The 22,286-nt window shown below is 34.3% G+C and overlaps 1 protein-coding gene across 2 annotated transcripts in view; it reads left to right on the top strand.

The window, feature by feature from the left end:
- The window catches only part of mesh (sushi domain containing 2 mesh), a 94,459-nt gene that overhangs the window by 55,667 nt on the left and 16,506 nt on the right, over positions 1–22,286 (top strand). For both annotated transcript variants that reach the window (XM_089099462.1, XM_089099461.1), the window contains exons 10-15: positions 1,563–1,843; positions 10,992–11,180; positions 11,703–11,840; positions 13,441–13,577; positions 17,416–17,548; positions 21,027–21,162. In XM_089099462.1, the coding sequence (XP_088955588.1) occupies positions 1,563–1,843; positions 10,992–11,180; positions 11,703–11,840; positions 13,441–13,577; positions 17,416–17,548; positions 21,027–21,162 (1,014 nt within the window). The remainder of the gene's footprint in view (positions 1–1,562; positions 1,844–10,991; positions 11,181–11,702; positions 11,841–13,440; positions 13,578–17,415; positions 17,549–21,026; positions 21,163–22,286) is intronic.

Genomic DNA, 22,286 nt, shown 5'->3' with positions numbered 1-22,286 from the left:
GTGCTTTTTTTTCTTTTGCCTTTGGGCTTTTCTGGAGAAGCCTTCCGCTTTCTGTCATGTCTTTGGTCATGGATTTTCATGGGGCACGCCGAGCCAGTTCTGTTGGTTCTAAAACCTATTTTTGGTCTCCGAGAGCTAGATCTCGCGTTCCTAGAATTAATTTCAGGGCTCCGAGAGTGATATCGAGCAAGAATTTAAAACTCGGGGCTCCGAGAGCCAAGATTCGCTCTTCGATCAGTATCCACTGCTGGAAATGTTGAAACAAGAACGCATAGAGTTTCGGCCGATTCTCTAATCGTAGTCAATCCTAAACTAGTAAACTTTGAAACCAAATCTTAGACTTTTTTAATTTTCTTTCCGACAAGAAAATACGCATTGATCATGAATCTAACAGAAATCCCAGAAATTATATTTATTGACTTGAAATAAGAGCTGACTTTTCCGGGTGAATCACAAACCCCAACTCTGAAGTAATTTCACTGTTTCGTAAGTTGTATTGACATTCTAAAAGTAACCTTTCCAGAATGAGTAAGTCATCCATGTAAACAACTGATAAATAACCCCTTTGTCAGAGTTGGGAGAACTGAGAAGCGGGTTTAAAGAGTTTCATTAGAACCCTCAGGGTATTGATAACCCATTTGGCAAAAATGTGTAAGCATAGCAACAACATATTTCAGAACAAAACCGTATATGATCATGAAATCAACAAGGCATGAATAATATAAATCGATAAGGTCTACAGAGGCCAGGTAACAATTTTTTGTCATTAATTAAACAGTAGATTGTACACTTCCCATTTTAAAATGGTCGTATTTAACGCTTTTTTAAAATTTAGCATAAATGATGAAGAACCATTTTCCTTCGGGACCATAAAAGCATGAGAAATACAAAGTATTTCCTTTGTTCTAAACTCGGCACTTTAACAGTAAGACCTTTATGCAATCAAGTATACACTTTTTTTCTTATAACCTGTAGTTCTTCAAAAGTAAAACTTGTGTTCTTCATTTTTTAAACTTTCAATGTTGTTTTCTCACATTCAGTCTTATGACCTGAAACTACAATATTCCAATACCTGGTTATTGACAGCAAATTTTAGACAAATGTACCAATTCTCCCCGTTTGAAAGTTATCAGCCAAATGTTATAACTGGCTATTAATTGAGGGCACTGTGTGTTAAATGATACATACCAGCTATTGCAATCCTCTTTTCTTGAGTTTGGGCTTCTCTTGACGGTTCTGGCCCCTAGTAAGCGCTATATATTACCTTCTATATTTCTCACGATCATAATTTCCATCCACTATGTTATCCAATAATCTGGTCACTATTATGTCACAACTGCTCATTATTTAGTTTGGTGTCAATCCAAGCGAAACAAACGTCAACTGGTGTTGTTTTGGTCAATCGAGGCAATTGCACAGGTCTATCTCAGTTTAACTCGAAGCGTAGCTAAGGCGCTCCTTTTGGAGTATAATTAATGACGACTTTCCATTCCAATATCAAACTAATGACCACTTCTTGTTTCTCCCATAACATGCAGTTCTGAACTGATTTTTGATTTTAGTATTGACGGAGCAGGTCAGCAATGCTGCTATGACGTAGAAGGGAAGCTTATGATGACATCTGACAATATGTGGGGCGGAAATCCAAGTCGAGTGCATAATTTGGGCCTTGTTCCTTGGAATGAGCAGTCCAAGGTTCCCAGTCTTTCGCACTGGTACCACGATAAATTGCCATTCTACACTTGCTGTCTTTGGCAAGATGCAAGTTCTGACGGATGTGCATATTACAGGTTTGAACGCAGAGCTTCACAGGATTGTGTTGGGTATCAGCCCCCAGGAGCAGGTAAATTTACTTCACTCAGAATATTTAAGTTTCTTAACCCTAGAAGGGTAAGCTTTTGTAAATTTTACGACGCAAAAACACTTTTTAACGGTTGCCATGGAAACGGATGCATTACACGGAACCACGTCCCTGATATGCTAATATCATGATTATCCGGGTCTTGTGGTTTCACCGAGGTTTTATTATCTGAACCGGTTGGAGAGATATTAAGGGTGAGTTGTAAAATTTACGAAAGCTTACCATCTACGTAACTTTTTCACCTATTTCAGGAAAAGGGATTTTTTTTATCAAAACTTCGTAATTAGTAAGCTTCTTCGGACAATGAGGTTAGATCAGTTTTTTAACGTTGTTGACAAGCTTCGTAGCAAATTTCGTGAGGAAATAGCACATGAAAATGCGGAATTTGGCTATTTTCTGATTTAACAATGAGCAGGAAAAATTTTTCACACTGACAAATAGAAATGTCAAGACTGACAACTTGTTTACATCGAATCTATTTGCAGCAGAACTACTGAAGTGACAATATCAACTGACTACAGTTGGTGCAGTACGAAAATACAAAAGAAAGACATTCCAGAAGAGCTGCTTTAAGCCAAGGGAGAATCTGAGGATCCTCAATCTTCTGTTTAGATCGGGAGCTGACTCTAGTGTCTTATCTTCCTAAGCCATCAAAAATGGTCCTGCTTCTGTCAACTTGCCATGAGGGTACCAGTATCACGTATCCAAGCAAGAAGCCTGAGATTATTGAGTACTACAATAACACCAAAGGCGGTGTAGACACATTTGACCAAATTTGTAATTCAATGTCAGCGATTCGGAAGACGAACAGGTGGTCCATGTGCATGTTTTTTGGGCTGATCAACATCGTGTGTATCAACAGTTATGTCATACACTCCTTTAATATTTCCACATCTGGTGGAAGACCACTTTCATGAAAAGATTTCATGAATGTTCTGTTCAAAGAGTTGACCCAGCCGCATATGACCACTCGCTTAGAAACCCCCACTTTGCAGTGCTCGATCAGACTCGATATCAGTCAAACAAAGGAGGTGACAGGTGAAATAAATTCAGGAACGTCTGTGGAAGGGAGAAGAACGACCTGCAGCCTCTGCCCAACGCGCATTCGCCGAATGACTACCAATTTTTGCAACCACTGCAAAAAGCCGTTCTACGGTGAACACCGTGCGAAGTCATGCACACTATGTGACTCCAAGAAATGAAAGCAACCTTTTGTGCTGTGTAAAACATTATCTGAAGATCTGTTTTTGATAATTCCCACTTACTTTTAAAATATACTTAAGTGATGAGTTTTAAAAGTCAATGTTTCTGCAAGTAGTAATTTTTACGAAAGCTTACCATCTACGTAACTTTTTGGGAAGCTCACCTTTCTAGGGTTAATTGTGTTACACTTTAGAAATGCACCCGTATCTTATATCTTTAAATGATCAATAATAGAATATTTATTAATACATATATATATATAAATATATAAATATATATATATATATATATATATATATATATATATATATATATATATATATATATATATATATATATATATATATATATATATATATATATATATATATATATATATATATATATATATATATATATATATATATATATATATATATATATATATATATATATATATATATATATATATATATATATATATATGAGGAAAACTTTAATTAAGCCACTTTATAAGAAAGGTGATAAAAGTGAGTGTGGTAATTATCGAAGCATTAGTCTGGTCTCTGTAGGTAGCAAATTGCTTAGTAATATGATACTTTTTAGACTGAGACAAGCCGTAGACAAAGTTTTAAGAGAAGAGCAGTGCGGTTTTAGAAAAGGTAGAGGATGTGTTGACCAAATTTTCACTCTTAGGTTAATAATTGAGAAGTGCCTAAGTTTTCAAACACCTTTGGTCCTCAGTTTTATAGATTATGAGCAAGCGTTCGATTCTGTTGATAGAGGAGCTTTAGTAAAGGTTTTATCCTTGTATGGTATACCAGACATATACATTAAAGTGATTAGTGCTATGTACGAGAGTAACACTGCTGCGGTTAAGGTAGGAAATGAGGTTAGCAGCTGGTTTTGTATTAAATCAGGAGTTAAGCAGGGTTGTGTTCTATCCCCCTTTATATGGATTATTTTGATGGACTTTGTCTTAAGGAGCAAAAGAAAGACAATGGGAGACCACAGAATCAAATGGGGAGGAAACAGCCTCCTGGACCTGGATTATGCTGATGATTTATGCATCCTAGATGAAAGTGTGAGCAAAATGAATGAAGTCTTAGAGGTTTTGCGAGCTCAGGGTGCTAGTATTGGTTTGAAAATTAATGTTAGGAAGACCAAGTCACTAATGCTAGGAATAAGTGAAGATGAAACGGTGAAGCGGGGTAACGAAAAGATTAATCAAGTGGACAGTTTTACTTAGTTTGGTAGTATTAAAAGTAAGGACGGTGGGAGCAGTGGAGATGTTGAAATTGAATAGCCAAGGCTCAGGGTGTTTTTTCACAGTTAAAAAAGTCTGGAAGAATAGGAAGATAAGTCTGCAAACCAAGATTAGAATCTTAGAAGCTACAGTGATGACAGTGGTCAAATATGGCTCTGAAGCATGGACGCTCCGAAAAGCGGATGAAGATTTGCTAGATGTTTTCCAGAGAAATTGCTTAAGGATTGTTCTGGGTACCCGGCTGACTGACCGTATTTCAAACAATAGGCTATACGAAAAATGTGGTTCAATCCCGCTTTCTAGGTCTATAATGAAAGAAAGGTTGAGGTGGTTAGGGCATGTTGTTCGGATGAAGGATGACAGATTGCCGAAGATTGTTCTTTTTGGCCAACCATCAAGGGCTAAACAGAAAGCAGGTCGTCCCCGTCTGGGGTGGGAGGACGTCATAAAAAAAGATTTAAAGGAAATGGGAACTTCGTGGGCGGGTGTAAAAAAGGAGGCTTTGAATAGATTGGGGTGAAGGAGGAGCGTGCGTAGCTGTGTTGGCCTCAGGCGGCTTGGTGCTGCGATGAGTTGTTAGTAGTTTAGTTAGTAGTATAATATTTTAGATGTAATTACATGGCAAGAAAAAAAAAAAGACTTTCATCCTAATCCAGCAATTGAGACAAATGTGCACTTAAACGAGGTTTTGACCTTACTCATCTATCCAACTACGTAGGACCAAATAGTATAACCGAACCATCAACCAAATAGAAATGTCCATATCCATACAAATTCGTCATCAATAAATTTGACTTGACTTGCTTTATTTAATATAAGTCGTTGTAAATTTACAAACAAAAGCACCTTAAATCTAGCAAAATATTTCCAAGTAGAACCTTCCATTAGGGCTCATCAGAAGAAATACCACCTGCCTTAACGGGTTTCGAGGCTTTACTTTCTTTACCCAGCACAGTGGAGCCTCTACCATAAGATCTTTATGGTGTCCCTATGTCAGGTAAAACTTGTGAAATACATGCATACTAGTAAAGCTATTCAAAATTACATACAAAATGAGTTTTATTCTTTCCTTAATGAAATCCCAGAGGTCACTGAGCACAGACCATTCTGGAACAAATAAAGATTGGTCCAGATGTAAGTTATAAAACAAAGTCTTTTATTGGTATACGGAACCAATTACAGATTTAAAGTTCTTCAAGCTTGTTTGAAAACAATCTACAAATTCAAAATTCCAAAAAACAAAAGCGAAAGAGAAATCATATTAAAATATAATTCAGTATTTCCTTATAGTTTTTTTTTATATTTACCTAAAAGTTCATGATACATAAAACTAAATTTTTTAAGTTGCCAACTAATTTTTTTGGCAGAAAAACCTCTTAAGATCAGTTTTTCGCTAAGGTTTTTAAATCTATTTTTAAAATCTGTCTAATTACTGCAAATTTTTGCATACCTAAATAATTGGGAATAATAAGCTGAATAAGTAATATTTGAATGTATATTACTTTCAAGGAATGGAAAATTAATTACTTCAAAATTAAAATCATCCGTTTTATTATATATTGTAAAAACTAATTTATTATTATCTGAAATATTAATATTTAAATCTAAGAAATGGTCAGAGTGTCCTGTCCCATAGCTGGGCTCCAGAATTAACTCTTGTGGATAAATATTCTTTTAAATCTCAATAAACTCTGCACAATTTATTACTAAGAGATTGTCCAGATATCTTTTATTATTTGAAAGGTTATATTTTACATTGCTTGGGCTATTTTTATTTATCATATATTCGTATTCTAATTGACTTAAAAACAAGTCCGCTATGAATGGACTCGCATTCCCACCCATAGTAATGTCAACAGTTTGTTTATATAAATTACCATTAAATCTTATAAAAGTATTAAATAGAACAAATTCCAATAAATCACATACCATATCCAAGCTATAACATCTTCAATTAATAGTACTTCTAAAGAAATTCGTCCATCGGGCTTTTTTATTAAAAGTATCAATTTTCAAAAAATCCGATATTAGACAAAAGAAAAAATTTCTTTATGACCATTTTCAATTTTTCGAATACTAAATTAAGTGACAAATTTGTGTACAGAGTAGTAAAGTCAAATGAATCGACTCTTTTAGCTGAATCAACAGCCAAAGAATATACCACTTGTAATGGATTACTAATACTCCAATATGGGTTAAAGTTAGAAAAATTTTGAATTCCGGAGCAATATGCTTTAAATTTATGTCTAATTCTCCTAAAATTAAAGATAGGTCAGTGGCCGCAATTCCGGTTGGACACCTCGCTGCCCCAGCAATAAAACGTGGTTTTGGTGGATTTTTATGAAATTTTACCGTCCAATACAAGAAAGGAAATTTTTTATCATAATCATTTATTTTAATATTGAATTTTTTCAAAATTCTTTCTTCTATATTTTCAATTAAAGTATTCTCCTCCATATGGGCCTTTTCATATGTATTTGTTGTAACTCTTTTGATAAAATATCACAATAGAGTATATATATATATATATATATATATATATATATATATATATATATATATATATATATATATATATATATATATATATATATATATATATATATATATATATATATATATATATATATATATATATATATATATATATATATATATATATATATATATATATATATATATATATATATATATATATATATATATATATATATATATATATATATATATATATATATATATATATATATATATATATATATATATATATATATATATATATATATATATATACTATCTTCATAAACGAGCATTAATTGTGTATTTATTTATGTTTTTATTTTTTCTTGAAAAGTGCTCCATATTTTTTCCGAAAAATTTGTACCCCAGGAAATTCTGGCCTAATAGCGACCTAGATAGGTCAGATTTCTTAGAAAATTCGTTAAGAGCCTTAATTTTGGAAAACACATTCATGTCAGTGACATCATTTTTGTGTACATCAGTATTGCAATGACGTTGTCACACTTGTCACACTTATGTAGAAAAATTTATGATTTTCATACATGGAGAAGTTTACATTAAATTGCTTCAATAGCAAAAAACTGTTAATTGCTAAAATATTTGTACATATTGTACCAAGGATGCTTCAATAGTTAAATATCTTTGAAAAGACACAGTATGAATAGACATATCAGTATGAAAAACGTATCTAGAGGTAGACCCAAAGGACAAAGTGTTATAATTGATAATTTGTTGGAGGAAAGAAAATTTCCAAGTGTCATAAATGATAATTCGTTGGAAGAAAAAGAAGTTTTTGTTCCACGACCTGAACAATTAACAAATCTACAACTTGGACTATCATGTAAGACTAGACCAATAAGAGCAGCTAAATCAAAGGGCTTGGCATCAAATTCACAATCAGTGAAAATCAATAGCCTGCATCAAATGAGACAAGACCAAAAAAATGAAAATTTACAAGTGTTATAAATGATGATTCGTTGGAAGAAAAATTAATTTTTGTCCCACCACCTTAAAAATTAACAAATCTACAACCTGGACCATCATGTAAGACTAGATCAATAAGGGCAGCTAAAGCAAAGGACACTGGCCAATTGTCTGAAGTAATGAAAATCGAAAATGAAGAAGCAAGAAAATGGGATGAAAAGATTAACGACAGGAAGAATCAAAACTTGATAGCGATGAGAATGAAAAAAAGCGATGAGAATTGAAAAAGATAGCGATGAGAATTAAAAGGATGATTGTTTGGAACCACCTGAACTATCAAACGTGATAAGACCAAGAGAAGAACCCAAACAAATTGAATTCACAATTGGTCCCTGGAGAGTGAATGATACGTTCCCCTTTATATCTTTGTTTGAAACAAAACTAGATATAAGAAAATTAATCAAACAGGTTTTTTCTTGTGTGAATCAGGGTATGGGAGGTACGCAATGTCACGGGGGGATTTTCTTAGGGAGCATCTGACACGATTTGTATGTCTAAAATTTGCCTTACTGAGCGCAGCTCGGTTCCTGGGTATCAACAGTTAAGACAGGCAGAAATAGAGTCTTAAAATGATTCAAACTTAAAACGGTGCTTGATAGATGATTGCTTTTTCAATCTTTTTATTAATAAAACAGGCAAGGAAGAGAGTAGGTGATTATTGCTTTAATTATGATTTTGTGTACAAGATAAACTATTCTATAATATTTCTTGTGAATTTTATTTTTTATATAGCGATATCAACAAATATGAAAAATTTTATTTTGGGTTTGATTCTATTTTGCCGTTTGTTAAATCCCATGGTATTTATTATAAGCAAACCCCAATTAGCATAAGATCTTCCAGTCTCTGTATTTTTAAGGTATGCCAATTGGAGGGCAAGAATTGACCCGTAGAGTTTGATAAATACCTTTCCCTTTGTATATTGTCTTGAAAAAACTAATTTCTAGAAAACTTTCACAAAAAAAGTTTTTCTTGTGTGAGTCAGGTTGTGGGGGTTCATATATCTGTAGGGGGGGGGGTACGACACAAACCGTTTTCATGTCTAAAATTAACTTTATCGAGTTAAGCCTAGTCTCTTGGTACTATTATATTCAGCTATGTATATTAGATCAAACACTGAATATATACTCTAAAACTAAGGACGGATTAGCTCGGATGATATCACATTAGACGTCAATGAGCATCAATTCCGGTACTTATTTATTATAGCGCCTATGTATACAGAAACTAAGCTGAACCTGTTTCTTTGACGCTCATTCCTGATGAAACATCACAAAATATGATGAAAATATAATATTTTATTAACAAAATTATGAAAACTACAGAAGAAACTTATAGAATGCAGGCTGCTCAGAACGCATTGATGTCATTAAGAATCTACTGTGAGCAAACCACGTATTGACACGCAAACCGGTTTGTTTCTGAAATGCCCAACTTGTACAGCTCCAACGAGGATTTTTATCAAAGAGTATAAAGCCATGTTTTGTCCATTGACGCACTGTTTCGTTTTGGGCAACAGCCCCTCGTCATGGAAAAACCTAATCGCCTTTTCTTCAGTCTTTGGCAAATCTCAAATTTTCATTTTAACATCCATGGTCAGACACTATTCTCTTTCAACGAAGATCGCAAACTAAATTAAAACCGGTTCTACTTTGTTTCTATATACATAGGCGCTATAACAGATAAGTACCTCAATTCCTCTTATTATCACAATCAGTTTGGAAAATCAGCGTCTCATGTTGCATCCATAACTCTCATTCTAACTAAAGTGTGACGCAATTTTGCCACTTTTAAATTGCTCAATAGATTTTTTAGTTTCCTGCTCAAGCTTACCGGTCTTTTTTTGCTAATCCTCTTAAAATATTTCTGTCAATTGAGCTTCCGCAATATAAACACAAAATATAATTGTGTATTCTTAAGAACCCCTTAACTTGAGCCTTCTCATTATCTCATAAGGCCCCAGCTAAAAATAAAGAACTAAACAGAAACCGTTATTTACATGCATAAATTGGTTTAGTGGTGGGCTAAGCAAGGTTCATTTTACCCACTTCATGACTTCATTTGTTTCCTTTGCTCCGTTTTGGTATTATTAATGTCTATGATTATGTCTATATTTTATTGTTTGTCCTATGAGTTTCTTCATCAAGAGCATAATTAATATTATCTTAGTCTAATCGCATTGGTTTTGAAACATTTGTCAGGTTGGTTTTCTACTGATACATTTTGACTTTTAATACTCTCATTTAGTGCGTCGCACACCCGAACAATGGCTAGAATGTTTGTGTTTTATCATTACAATTTTTGACAGGGGGTTCATGAAAGAAAGAATCAAAATGCTTATCTTGGAACACTAATTCATTTTAGGGATCTAAAAGAAACACGTATATTCTTCTTTTTTAGCCAGCAGGCGTTCTCAAATTATATAGTCTCTAATAAGTAGTCATTTTTTATTTTCCAGTAGAGGAAAAAAAAAACATTCTTCAAAGTTACCCAAATAGTTGCTGAATGGTTTAAATAACTTTAGTGGGTCCTCTCTTCGCACAAAAATTGCTCTGGAGGAGGTTTCCTTCCAACATCAGGATGATTTGTCGAAACTCACTAAATGTTAAATTGGAACAATGTCATACTTCCTTGGAATGAGAAGTTTAGGTTTAGCAAGCTAATAGGAACAAAATATATCTCTTTACTTTCATATCGGAAAATTTTCCTTTTTATTAAATTAACATACTACAAAGAATAGAGCATCCGAGCATAAAGGAAACATACTACAAATAACCTCAAATTAGCTAGTGAACAGATAAAACAAATATTTTTATTATTTGGAAAAAAAATGAATGGTTTATGTGCCAAAAGTAGATAGACAACCACTAGATTAAAATAATATTCTGAGACAGATAATAAATAGCAAAATAGCCTTTTCAAATCGGTAGGCTACACCAGCGGATGTTCTACAAATATTGGTTATCATTTGTCATTTGCTCACCCCGAAGCCCAAAGTCCTTTTAACCATGTAACTTGTGACATACACAACTTTTTACAAATACGGGAAATAAATTAAATTATACATTTAGCTGTAAAGTCTTCCTTCCGGACAGGGGTATTTGGGGTAAATTTACTCTTTAGAGTGAATTCAACCGATTGATTTTTGGTTTCAATAACTATGAACTTTTATTTCAGCTGCTGTTTTCGGTGATCCGCATTTTTTTACTTTCGACAACCTGACTTATACATTCAATGGAAAAGGAGAATATGTTTTGGTGAGATCGGACGACGAAAGACACAAGATTGACATTCAAGGTCGTTTTGAAGCCGTTGAGGAGAACATGTATGGAAGTGCAAGGGCAACAGTTCTAACTGCTGTAGCCGGTTAGTGATTAATAGTACTATTTCATGAAACTTTGCACATTCATTTCGAAATTTTTCTAAGATCGAGTGTAATTTTGTTTTCTTAAATGCTAGTACCAAACAGATATGTAAGTAAGTGTAAGGGTGACGGCACTAGACCCTTAAGGTCCAAACCGGCGGTGTTGATCTCCGTTTCGTGGCCCTTCAGCCAGGAAGTGCAATGGGGGGGGGGCTGGGGGCCAGCCATCCTGTGCAGCGGTAAAGGATAACAGAAATGCAGCGGTAAAGGAAGGAATATGAGTTACTCATTCCGCTCAGGATAAAAACTTGCCAATTGTTCAATTCCTCATTGATGTGCTCGAGTCATTGTATTACCTTTAAAAGTGAAAGGTCTCCCATGCACTCTCAGTGCATGGGAGAATCTGTCTGTATGCCCATTGTCACGGGTCACGTATAAATTAACCTTGCTTTATATATTGAACGTAAGCATCTTTACGTCTCATGCAAGTTCAAGCATACAATGATGATCAAACTTTCTTGTAGCAAAAGAGAATTCGTCTGTTCCTGTTGAGGTCCGTATTCGTCAACCTTACGCGCAGTGGAGATACCGACTTGATGTAATAGTAGATTATCAGCCCGTATACTTTGATTCTCACAACAGACGTGTGCAGAACTTCAAAGGTAAGTTTCTTAAGTGGCCATGAATGTTCGTAAAAAAAGTCAAGCTTAAACATTCTATTGAATATCAACCCTATTTGACGAATAAGCTTCCTTGATCATTTCATAATCACAGAAAGAATTAAGATATCATTTATTCTTTAAATCTGTGCTTTCAAATATGATTTAAAATGCTATTTACAATGCTCTTAGTAAAGAGCATTGTGGTTTCCATGTATTTTTTTCTCCAGGCCACTTTTTATGGAAGAAGTTGCTGTAGAAACTTCAGAGGGAACTCAATCGATTGGAAATTGAAAGCTTTAGTGCCCTTTTTAAGAGTCAAAAGTAATTGGAGGCCAGACAGTTCCCCTCCCGTGCCCTTTTTGCTACCCAGCCCTGCAATCCAGCCAAAAAATTCGATCGAAACTCCGATCCACAGCCTTTTGGGTAAGAGCCGTAAAACATGCAAAAGTTGCCCATTTTTTAAACATACGGTTTTTTTAATTAAAAAGGAAAATTATTTGATGTTGGCCTTGCAATTGGCTCAAAACTGTCAGAAATTGTTTTCTGAGTCAATAATGTCAAATATTTTATTGTGAGAGGGGGGAGGGGTATAGGAAAGGAATCGGACAAAAAGTTGGTTGTTCCTGATTATTTGTACTTTAACTTTAAGGCTCTGAATTCTGCTTTGGTAGAATTGTTTGAGCAGTCAGGTATATGAGGGGGGGGGGAGCTTTAGTCCTGTGCTTCCCTAGACATTTTTTACTATTTTACAATTGTAACTATTTTTTTCTTTTTCTTTTTTTGCAGTGGATCAACACTACTACGAAAGCTCTTATTTGTTTTGTCCTTATATTTCTTTTTACTGATTAGTCTGTTTTTTATTTAATTTTTTTTTAGCTCAGTATCTGCAAGATATGATAATTAGAAAGTTTTTTGGTATTAGATCATGAAACGGAAACGAGAAGTTATTCTAAGGTTTGGCAACTTTTGTTATTTCACCTAAAACAATATAGAAGACTACCAGAACGTGACTGCGGATTCCAGTAGAACTTTGTGGGAAGAAAAAGATTCCCACATCTGCTTCAGTATTTCTTTGTCCTTAAATTTCTTTTCACTGATTAGTGCTATTTTTAGCTCAGTGTCTGCGAGGAACCATATGATAATTAGGAACCCTTTTGGTATTAGATCATGAAACGGAAATGAAAAGTTATTCTAAGGTCTGAAAAATTTTGTTATTCAACTTAAAGCAATATAGGCGACTACCAGAAGGCGGCTGCGGTTTCCAGCCAAACTTTGTGGGAAATAAAAGATTGCCCCATTTTTTTTTAATCTAGCGTCAGTGTTTAATCTAAGCCTAGTCAGAAGGGAAGAAGACAGAGATTTCAAAATATCTTGTCATCAGCCCGGTTACCTGGTTTGAAGGTTTCAAATTTCCATATTTGATCCACCATCTGCAAGAGAATGGCTAAAGTTGCGTCATAAACATCCATCAGAAAGGCATATCGAATATTTAATACATTTTTGAAACTTCATTTTAACTCTTCCCTAAAGTGTAAACTTTTAAAAATTTGACAGATCTTCTCAAAACAATAAATACTTATTATTCATGATGTTTTTTCAGGAGTGACAGTTTACACGCCTGCCAACATCTTAAACCAGAGTCATGTTATTATTATGTTTAGTTCTGGAGCAGGAGTTGAAATTGTAGAAAACCACCGTCACATGTCAGCCAGAGTCTATCTTCCGATTACCTACGTGGTAAGTTTTACTTATATTTACTTTGTTTTAAAACTCATATTTAAAATTAAAGTTCAATGTTTTGCAAAGACAAGAATATTTCAATTCCTTTAAATCATTGATGTCCGATTTAGGAGTATGTTTTTGTTATTCTTTCCCATTTAATCTTGCTTTTGGAGAGTTTTTCTATACTGATAAGTCTTTTTTGAGCTAAAGTATGCCTCATTTGTTACAAAGTATGCCTCAGTTTGTCCTATTTGTTGGCATGTCTCTTATTGTTGGCCAGAGCGAGATTAAAGGGACGTAACACGGTGTAAAAAAAATTATGGGGATCCAAAACAACATGCCTAGACATAGAAACGTCTACTTTTCAACTTCAAGTCTTTTGAAGATTATGGTTTTATTTACAATAGGCCTGATCTTTACAAATTTTAAAAATTCTACCTTAAAGCGGAACAATTGCTCAGAAATTGGGTAAAAGCAGGGTTCTCTTCTATTTTAGTCCACCTAGAATAATTTACGATCTCCCCATCCACAACACAAAAAATTAGTTAATGTGAGTGTTTCCACGGCACTCCAATCCTTTCTTAACAGATTATTTAGTACCAAGGTTTTCCAGTGAAGGGATAGAACTCACTCAAATCAGTCAAGAGGCTGAGTTTTAAGAAAAGTAAAAGAATTTATGTTTAATGAAATAATTCACTTATGTTTGTTTTCTCTTATGTCACCGTTTTCTCTACCGTGTCTATCGTGTTTTCTCTTGTTTTTCTCTTATGTGTTTTCTCTTATGTCATTTGTCAAAGACATTGAAAAGAAAATGACCGATATTATAGCTTGTATTTTGATAATCCTTATAAATGACTTACTTATAGAATACATAAATAAGCAGCTGTAAAGGATATATAAATGATCAAAAAAATTAGCAGCCCAGGTAGACAATAACTATGTATGTCATAAAGGTAACTTTGGGTCATTCCTATTTTGTAGTCATCATGTAGTATGAACATGATAAACTTCCATCAGTGGTCCTATTTTATTGTTTCATCGAAAAGCTTAGAACTTACATTTAAGATCTTACTTCTCTCTGTCCAGATTACACTTTTTGGCTTCATCAAGGTACTGAGATTTTACATCTTATTGATCTTATCCAAAAATCAAAAATTCTGCCAATAGAACATTGAATAGAGAGCTTTGATGACAGTTGCATTTCGCATGATGAAAGTCCCTAGACCACTGGTAAAAACAGAATGAAGAAAGACATTTGAAAAAAAAGGCCTAAAAAGTAAGATTAGAGTCCTCGGATTTTCGGCAAAATAATTTTCTGTCATAAAATGGAAAATCTTCACATTCATTTGCTGAAAAAAGGTGGCGGCTAGTTTATTCATGAATTTGTGAATATTCAATTTAGAGCTAGGTTAGCTTATTGTGGTTGTAACAATTACTGCAACCTAGTGAAGAGTGGTCATATTAGCCGAGAGTTTAATAAAAAAAAACGCGTTCTGAAGAAAATCGTTTAGTGAGAAAACTGCCATTTGAAGCTGATTCAGAAATGGTGACTATTATTTTGGTCAATCTTAATACTAAAAGTTTATTATGGAAAGTTTCTGGGAATTTCAAAAAGAGCGTGAAAACCCTCATGAATAGTGATGTATCGAAAACGAAAGTGCGCCATTTAAATTCCCGCGGTCAAAACCCTAAAGAGGAGAATTACAGTCCTCCACCTCAAACAGGGAGGAAAATCCCTTTTTTGCAAGGGTGGATGTGTCTCATTATTTTTCTTTTCATGGTTGCTCCCTTGTGGACAACCAAGTAAAAAACGAACACTAACCTATAGTAACTAAAAATTTTAAAACGCGTTATGAAAAAACTGTTAAATGAGGAAGAATAGCCATGTTTAATAGCAAATGTTTGGGAAGAAAAATAGCCTGAAACCACACAAAAATGGTATCGGATCTAAACGAAAATTGTACTACTGGAACCGCCATAGCCCAAAACCCAATTTAGGAGAGTTCCAGTCTTGAAAAATTCCTTTGTTGCATGGGATGCAATTATAAATCTCCTTTTTTCTTCTTTTTTTCTCTGTCACCGGTCTTGGGGCACTGAAACATCACAGAGGTGTTTAAGAATAATTGGAAAGGATAATGTTATATCTAGTGAATATTGTAAGTGCATCCTTTACTAGGTTGCAGCTGTGGCTGCAACCACAATCAAAACCGTCATTTTGAAACAAAATACGATCTTTGACAAAGAATGCATTTTCATATAAAAGATGATGTAACAGGCATATTTATTGACAAAATGTCGGCCACTATGTACTGGGGTTCATTGTTTACTAATTTGCCCCTAAGAGGGCAACCATGATAATATAACAAACGAATCTTTAGAAAAATCTCGCCTCCGGAGTATGATGTCATGTTTGAGTGACGCTGCCTAATTCCCTGTAGTTCGGTCTTTACTAAATCAGGTAAAAACCAAAAAGCCCAAGGATTTTTCCTATGTGTTATATTTTTTGTTTTGTGGGTAGTATTTAAGTGTTATGACCATGGTTGTAATGGTAGCTGTAAGCTAGTAAAGTTAGAAAAATTACCAATTGTAGCTGTTTCAGGGATGGTAACTCTTATCTCGATTAGTCTTAATAGTAAAATTTTATTGCGAAAATAGATTTATGGAATTTTGGAAAATAACTTTAAACCCCTCGTAAATAGCCTCAGCTAGAAGCAAGAAGTAAACCATTAGAATTGCCATGACCAAAAGCCTTATACAGGGAACTTACAGTTCCCCTGCTTAAACAACAAGGAAAATCCTAGTTTGCATCGAAAGCACTGATGTGTACTCTTTTTTCTTTTTTTTCTTCTTCCCTGTTAGCAGAGAAGTGGAACGCCAGAGAGAGCTGTTTAAGGGTTCATTTTAAAGGAAATCGCTGTATCTAGTGACTTTTGTAATTAACAAAACATAATGTTTAAAGCATGGCACAATTTTTGACTAAAAACTGTATCTTAATGCACAAGATGATGAATGGCATCCTAATCGTAGGTTACAACCATAAATTATGCTATATTAAAACTATATGATGACGTCAGTTGCAATGAAGTTAGTAAAAATATAAAAGACTGACATGTCAAGTTACCGTAACAGGTAAATTTGATAATTCCTGGAAACACTTATAAACACCATGGTGTCAAGAGAACAAGTTAACGTAAGAAAAACCGGGAAAAGTATCAAAAGATTGGACTATAATTCGGCACGGACATACCGAGCAACAATATCATGTTTTAAATAAAATACTTCGATTTTGAAATGTCTAATGCGTGGATTGATAAGATCAAAGTCACGATCCAGAAAACATATTGGCAGTTTAAAATACATTTCCTTCGTTAAGTCTTGTGTCATATACATATCATTTAATGTCGCATACTTCCCCACTAGTCATTAAGCCTTCAAATCTCTGCCGCAACCGAAGAGATATGATCATGAGTTCAGTTCAAATTTATTAACTGAAAAAATTGGTTTTAAAGGACTCAATTCCAAAAATAAGCACAATGGACACACAAATAAAAGGTAGATAATACGCAGAATAGAATAACATTGAATTTATCTAAACTTGCTCGTGACCCTCTAATGAAGTTGATTGTAGCAATGTTTGCAATGTTTACAAAGCCAGCAAAAATATGAGATGCAAAATCTCTCAATAAAAGATACTAGTTGCATATTCATGAATAAAAGCTCAAAGCGACTTCTTGGGTAGTAAGTATGTGAAGATGACCAAAGAAATTTCCTTTCTTGTCATGAACTAACGTCTTGTATGCAGAATTTTGCCTTGATATCAGATTTTCTTTTTTTGAATTCATGCTTTTTTTAGAACCATACACGAGGATTATTTGGAAACTGGAGTTTTGAACATAACGACGACCTAATGCTTCCAGATGCAAGCTTTAGCGTTATGACCGACGTTAACGATCTTGAATTATTGCATGACAACTTTGGAATGCTATGTAAGCACTTATGAAATATATATACAAGACCCACTTTTAGTCACGAAACAAGGACAATTGGTAGTAATATTGCCCAAGTAAAATTTGCATATGCTAATTTCTTTTTTAGGGTGATTAAATTGAAAAATTAGGCTGATTTTTTTTTGGGGGGGGCAGCTTATCCGGGCCTGAGATTTGAAGCTCAGTTAATGTTGAGTCCAATTTTTATCGCGAAAGAAAATTCTGATGACTGAAACGAAGGGGGGACACATGCGACACTTTGATAGTACAATCGATATTACTAAATTTCAGTTTTAAGTTAGAGGGTATGGTAGTCTACCATTTGACGGCTACCTTCAGTGCAACATATTAGTCATTTCTTTAGACAATGGTATCTGTGCTTAAAAGGCACATCATTTTAATCAATTTTTTTATAGAAATTTTGTTTTTCTTGCTTTCCGTTGGGAAACGAGGTTAAAGGCTAATTAAATTTTAATTTTTAAGTTTACAGGAAAAATTAAGAGATGTAAATTGTTTCACTGGATTGCTGGACGATAAAACGCCTGTGGTATGTGATTCTCCTTAATATTTTTATGCTGCGGGGAATATTCTGTAAAATTGAGAAACTCAAATGATGCGTGTTAAAAACAGATACGATGCCCCAAATGGGTTTAGTAACAACTAAGGAATATACCACCAGGAATGTAAGAAAAAGTAAAATACTTATTAGTTTGAATGACCAACATAGCGGTAAAATACTATCATCAGAAAGAGTAAGGTAAAACAGACAAAATGTTTCTCTAAGAGAAAATCTAAGTGTGTCTTAAAACAATGCAGCCAAAATACGAAAAACTATATTTTTATCAGTTTAACTAGTAATAGAAATTTTCAAAGCTATGTTTCCTTCTTGAATTAATTTATTTTTCACTCAACTAAAAGTAAACGGAGTTTTTACATGCTTCTTAATACAATAAACACCAGGGAAAGCTTTAGCAAGGAGACCTGTTCCACCCCAGGTTATATATAATACGGGCAACCTGATTTTTGCATCATGTCTTGGCTAACCAAAAACTAAACTTTGAAGAACACGCAAATTCATCTGCATGATAATATTTGCAAAGATATATTAGCTATACTCTGTCAGTCGATGGTTCCCCCATGGATTAGTCCTCCGGCATTAATTAGTTGAGTTCGCTGAACTAAAACTAAACTGGGATTCTGTATGCTGTTTAAAACAATAAATGCCAGATAGAGAAAGTTCTAGCAGGAAGGCCTGCTTCACTGAGTTTCTGCATGCTGCTTAAAACAATAAATGCCCGACAGAGAGAAAGCTCTAAAAGGAAGGCCCACTTCACCCTAATTTCACTGTAATATGGGTAAGCTGATTTTTGCATCATTTCTATATATAAGCTAGAATTTCTCTAACAATAAATGTCAGGGAAAGTTCTAGCAGCGAGGCCTGCTACACCCCAGGTTCAACATAATGGGAAAAGAAGAGTCAGCGTTACCCCCCCCCTGGAACATATCGCCTGTGAAAAATAACTCCCCCTGAAAATAATCCCCGTGTAAGATTCCCCCCACGGAAATTCCCCTCCTCCTCACCGAAAATTCCCCCTCGGAAAATTCTCCTCCGTAAAATCTCCTGTGGAAAATTCCCCCCGCGTAAATTGAGCAACCAAAGAGAGAGTACAAAATAGGTACCTCAAAATGTTGATCAGATGTCCTAAGGGGAATCCAAAGGACCTGATATCCAAAGCAGTTTTAGGACAGGGGCGGATTGATTTTGACTTTTAAAAATAGGACTAGAACTCTCAAAAAATGTCCGTATGTTTCCCAATAACAAATACTATCTCTAAGCGATGGGCAAATTCCAAAACTTACAGCCTTTTCTTAAGGGCTGTGGAAGGTTTTTTTCATCTCCAAAGGCATATTTATTTGACCTTTTAATTATGACGAACCAAATGGCTATCTCAAAATTTCATTCGGATATCTTTGGGAGAAAAGAGGCAGGGAAAGGGGACTAGTTGCCATCCAGTCTCTCTGGTCACTTAAAAAAGCACTAAAACTTTAATTTTTTGTTCACATGAGCCCTCTCCCGATCTTCTAGGGCTCTTGGCTTGATACGATCATCCCTGGGAAAACTTATTGTAAGTTTTATTTAATTTAGATAAATACAGAAGTAGTTCTAAGGGAGGGACGAGGGAAGGGTGGAGGTAGAAATTGATATATAATTCTGAGGGCCGTGTCCAGGACTTTTGTCTGCGGGGATATTTTTTTCGGGGGGAGGGGCCTACACAAACTTTAAAAACGCATAAAAATGTGTTTTTATGCATTTTTATTACGTTTTTACAAGTAGGACAAACATTTCCACCCCTTATTGAGCCTTCAAGTAAATACAGAATTAGTTCTAAGGAAGGGCGGTGGGGGATTGGGAGGTAGAAATTGATATTTAATATCTCTTCATTTCTGATAATATTTCTGGTCCACACTGTTATTATCAAAGTAAAGATTAAACCCTAAAATGAGCAGAATTTATTCCGTATAGGAGGGGGATTGCCCCTTCCTCATCCACACCCAGTGGCAGATCCAGGAGGGTCAAGGGGAGCACCCCCTTAGCATAATCTAAAGTAGTGTAATTTATGTAATTAACGCAAATTTGCATTAATTAAACTTGCTCCTAACGCAAGTTTATCGGATCAACCTATTTGCACACCCCCCCTCCCCTAAAAAATCCTAGATCTGCCACTGTCCCTACCTCCATCTCGTAGTCGTAGGAACTTTTGAGGATGATCATTTGATCAGAAATTGAGATTTATAGTCCTGTTTTTATCCGTCGAAAGTGATTAGAGACCAACCAGCCCCTGACCTAACACTGTTTTGAATATCTGGTCCTTTTGTTACGCCTTAAGACATTTGATCAACATTTTAGTGTACCTCTTTTGTACTTTTCTCTTTGGCTGCTCAATTTTGCAAGTGGAGGAGTTTTCCAGAGGTATAGAGGGATATTTTTCAGGGGTATAAATGCCTAGATTCCAATATAATATAGGCAAGCTGATTTTGCATCATTTCCATGTCTTGGCTAACCAAAAAAACAAGCATTGAAGAACACGCACGTTCAGCTGCATAATGGTATTTGCAAAATAAAATATTAGCTAGACTTTGTCTGTCGATGGTTCTCCCATGGATTAGTTCCTCAGTAATAATCTTAAAAACGTTTCAGTCTTCTACTTCTTCCAAAATTAAAGTGTATATTATATAAATATATATATATATATATATATATATATATATATATATATATATATATATATATATATATATATATATATATATATATATATATATATATATATATATATATATATATATATATATATATATATATATATATATATATATAACAATACCTTTGTCTTATCTGTTGATCGGAAATCCCGATCGGAAATCACTCTTTATGGTATAACCTTATCTGATATAACCTTTTATCTTTTTTTTTCAGGGAATGTGGATGACAAATATCATCCGGATAAGGGTCGCTCCCTTTTTTTCCATGAAAATGACCGATCCTCAAATTTTTACTACGATGCTACCTTCAGGCCAGTCTTTTTCAGTAAACCTCCATTGCCAATCAATATGTAAGTATATTTTAATTTAACAACAAAAATTGAATTTTGAGGCACAGAAGAACCATTCTCTGAAAAATATACAAAGAACAAATGGAAAAAGATTCTTTTTTTTTATTAATTCTAAGAAATCTTTCCGAAAAATAAGTTTTTCAAAGAGAAATAAAGAGAAACATTTATCGTATTAACGAATAATAGAACATTGACAATCAAAAACAAAAAGAAATTAACTTCAATAGAACATTCCGAAAAAGAAGCTTTTTAAAGTAAAGTAAAGAGCCCTTCTAAACTTATGAGGAGCAGAAATAAAGCCCTATAATGATTCAAATTTAAAGTAACCGGAAATTACTATTAAGGAATAAATGAAACCCAAAACGAACAGATACTAAAATAAATGATTCTAAGACCACACCTTCCATATGAAGTTGTTCTTGGAAACAAAATAATAAATGACACACCGGAGCCTTATGGCTCTTTACCATAGGTAATGCTTGAACGTTGCCTCTGGTTGGTAAAATGATTTAAATAAAAATGTTTACAGAATTATTTTTTTTCCATGATCTCATCCAGCACTTAAATGCTTATGGTGCTAAGTAAATTTTTCAAAAAGAAGATAATACCCCAAGCAAAGGACATTTTAAACAGAAGTGTATCGGACAAAGGATGGGGATTTTGCCCCAAGCGTAGTTGGTTAATTGTTTATGAAAGATAAAGTCCATAAAATAACAGGCAAAAATTATGTGATTTTGCTAAGTTTTGTCAGTTTTCAAAGACATTCTGCGAAACTTACCGCGCTTTAGGGAAATTTCAATCTCCGCCGTAAAAAGGAATGTTTGTACTAATCGGAAATAATAACTCATTATCTTCAGCACATTGACGGAAAAAACGTGTGAAATGACCAAGTAGTCAGTAAAGGGTCTTTTCCTCCACCCCACCCCAATATTTTGGGAAGTGGCTATTTTGCTATAGTCATAATATATTCCTTTCATCTTTACAACTAACAATTGATTTTACTTTTGAAAAGCGCCGGAATGATGTGTCTTACCCCTTTCTGTGGGATGCATGCAGACCTAGTTTCTATCTAGGGGCATAAATGAATGGAATTACCTTATTCCTTGTTTCTGATGCTAAAATAT

Source organism: Artemia sp. Qi Xiang Cuo, chromosome 13, assembly GCF_049724085.1.
Source record: "Artemia sp. Qi Xiang Cuo chromosome 13, ASM4972408v1, whole genome shotgun sequence".
NCBI classification, from domain to species: domain Eukaryota; kingdom Metazoa; phylum Arthropoda; class Branchiopoda; order Anostraca; family Artemiidae; genus Artemia; species Artemia sp. Qi Xiang Cuo.
Note: the sequence above shows the minus strand (reverse complement) of the source record. Positions and strands in the feature narration are given on the sequence as shown.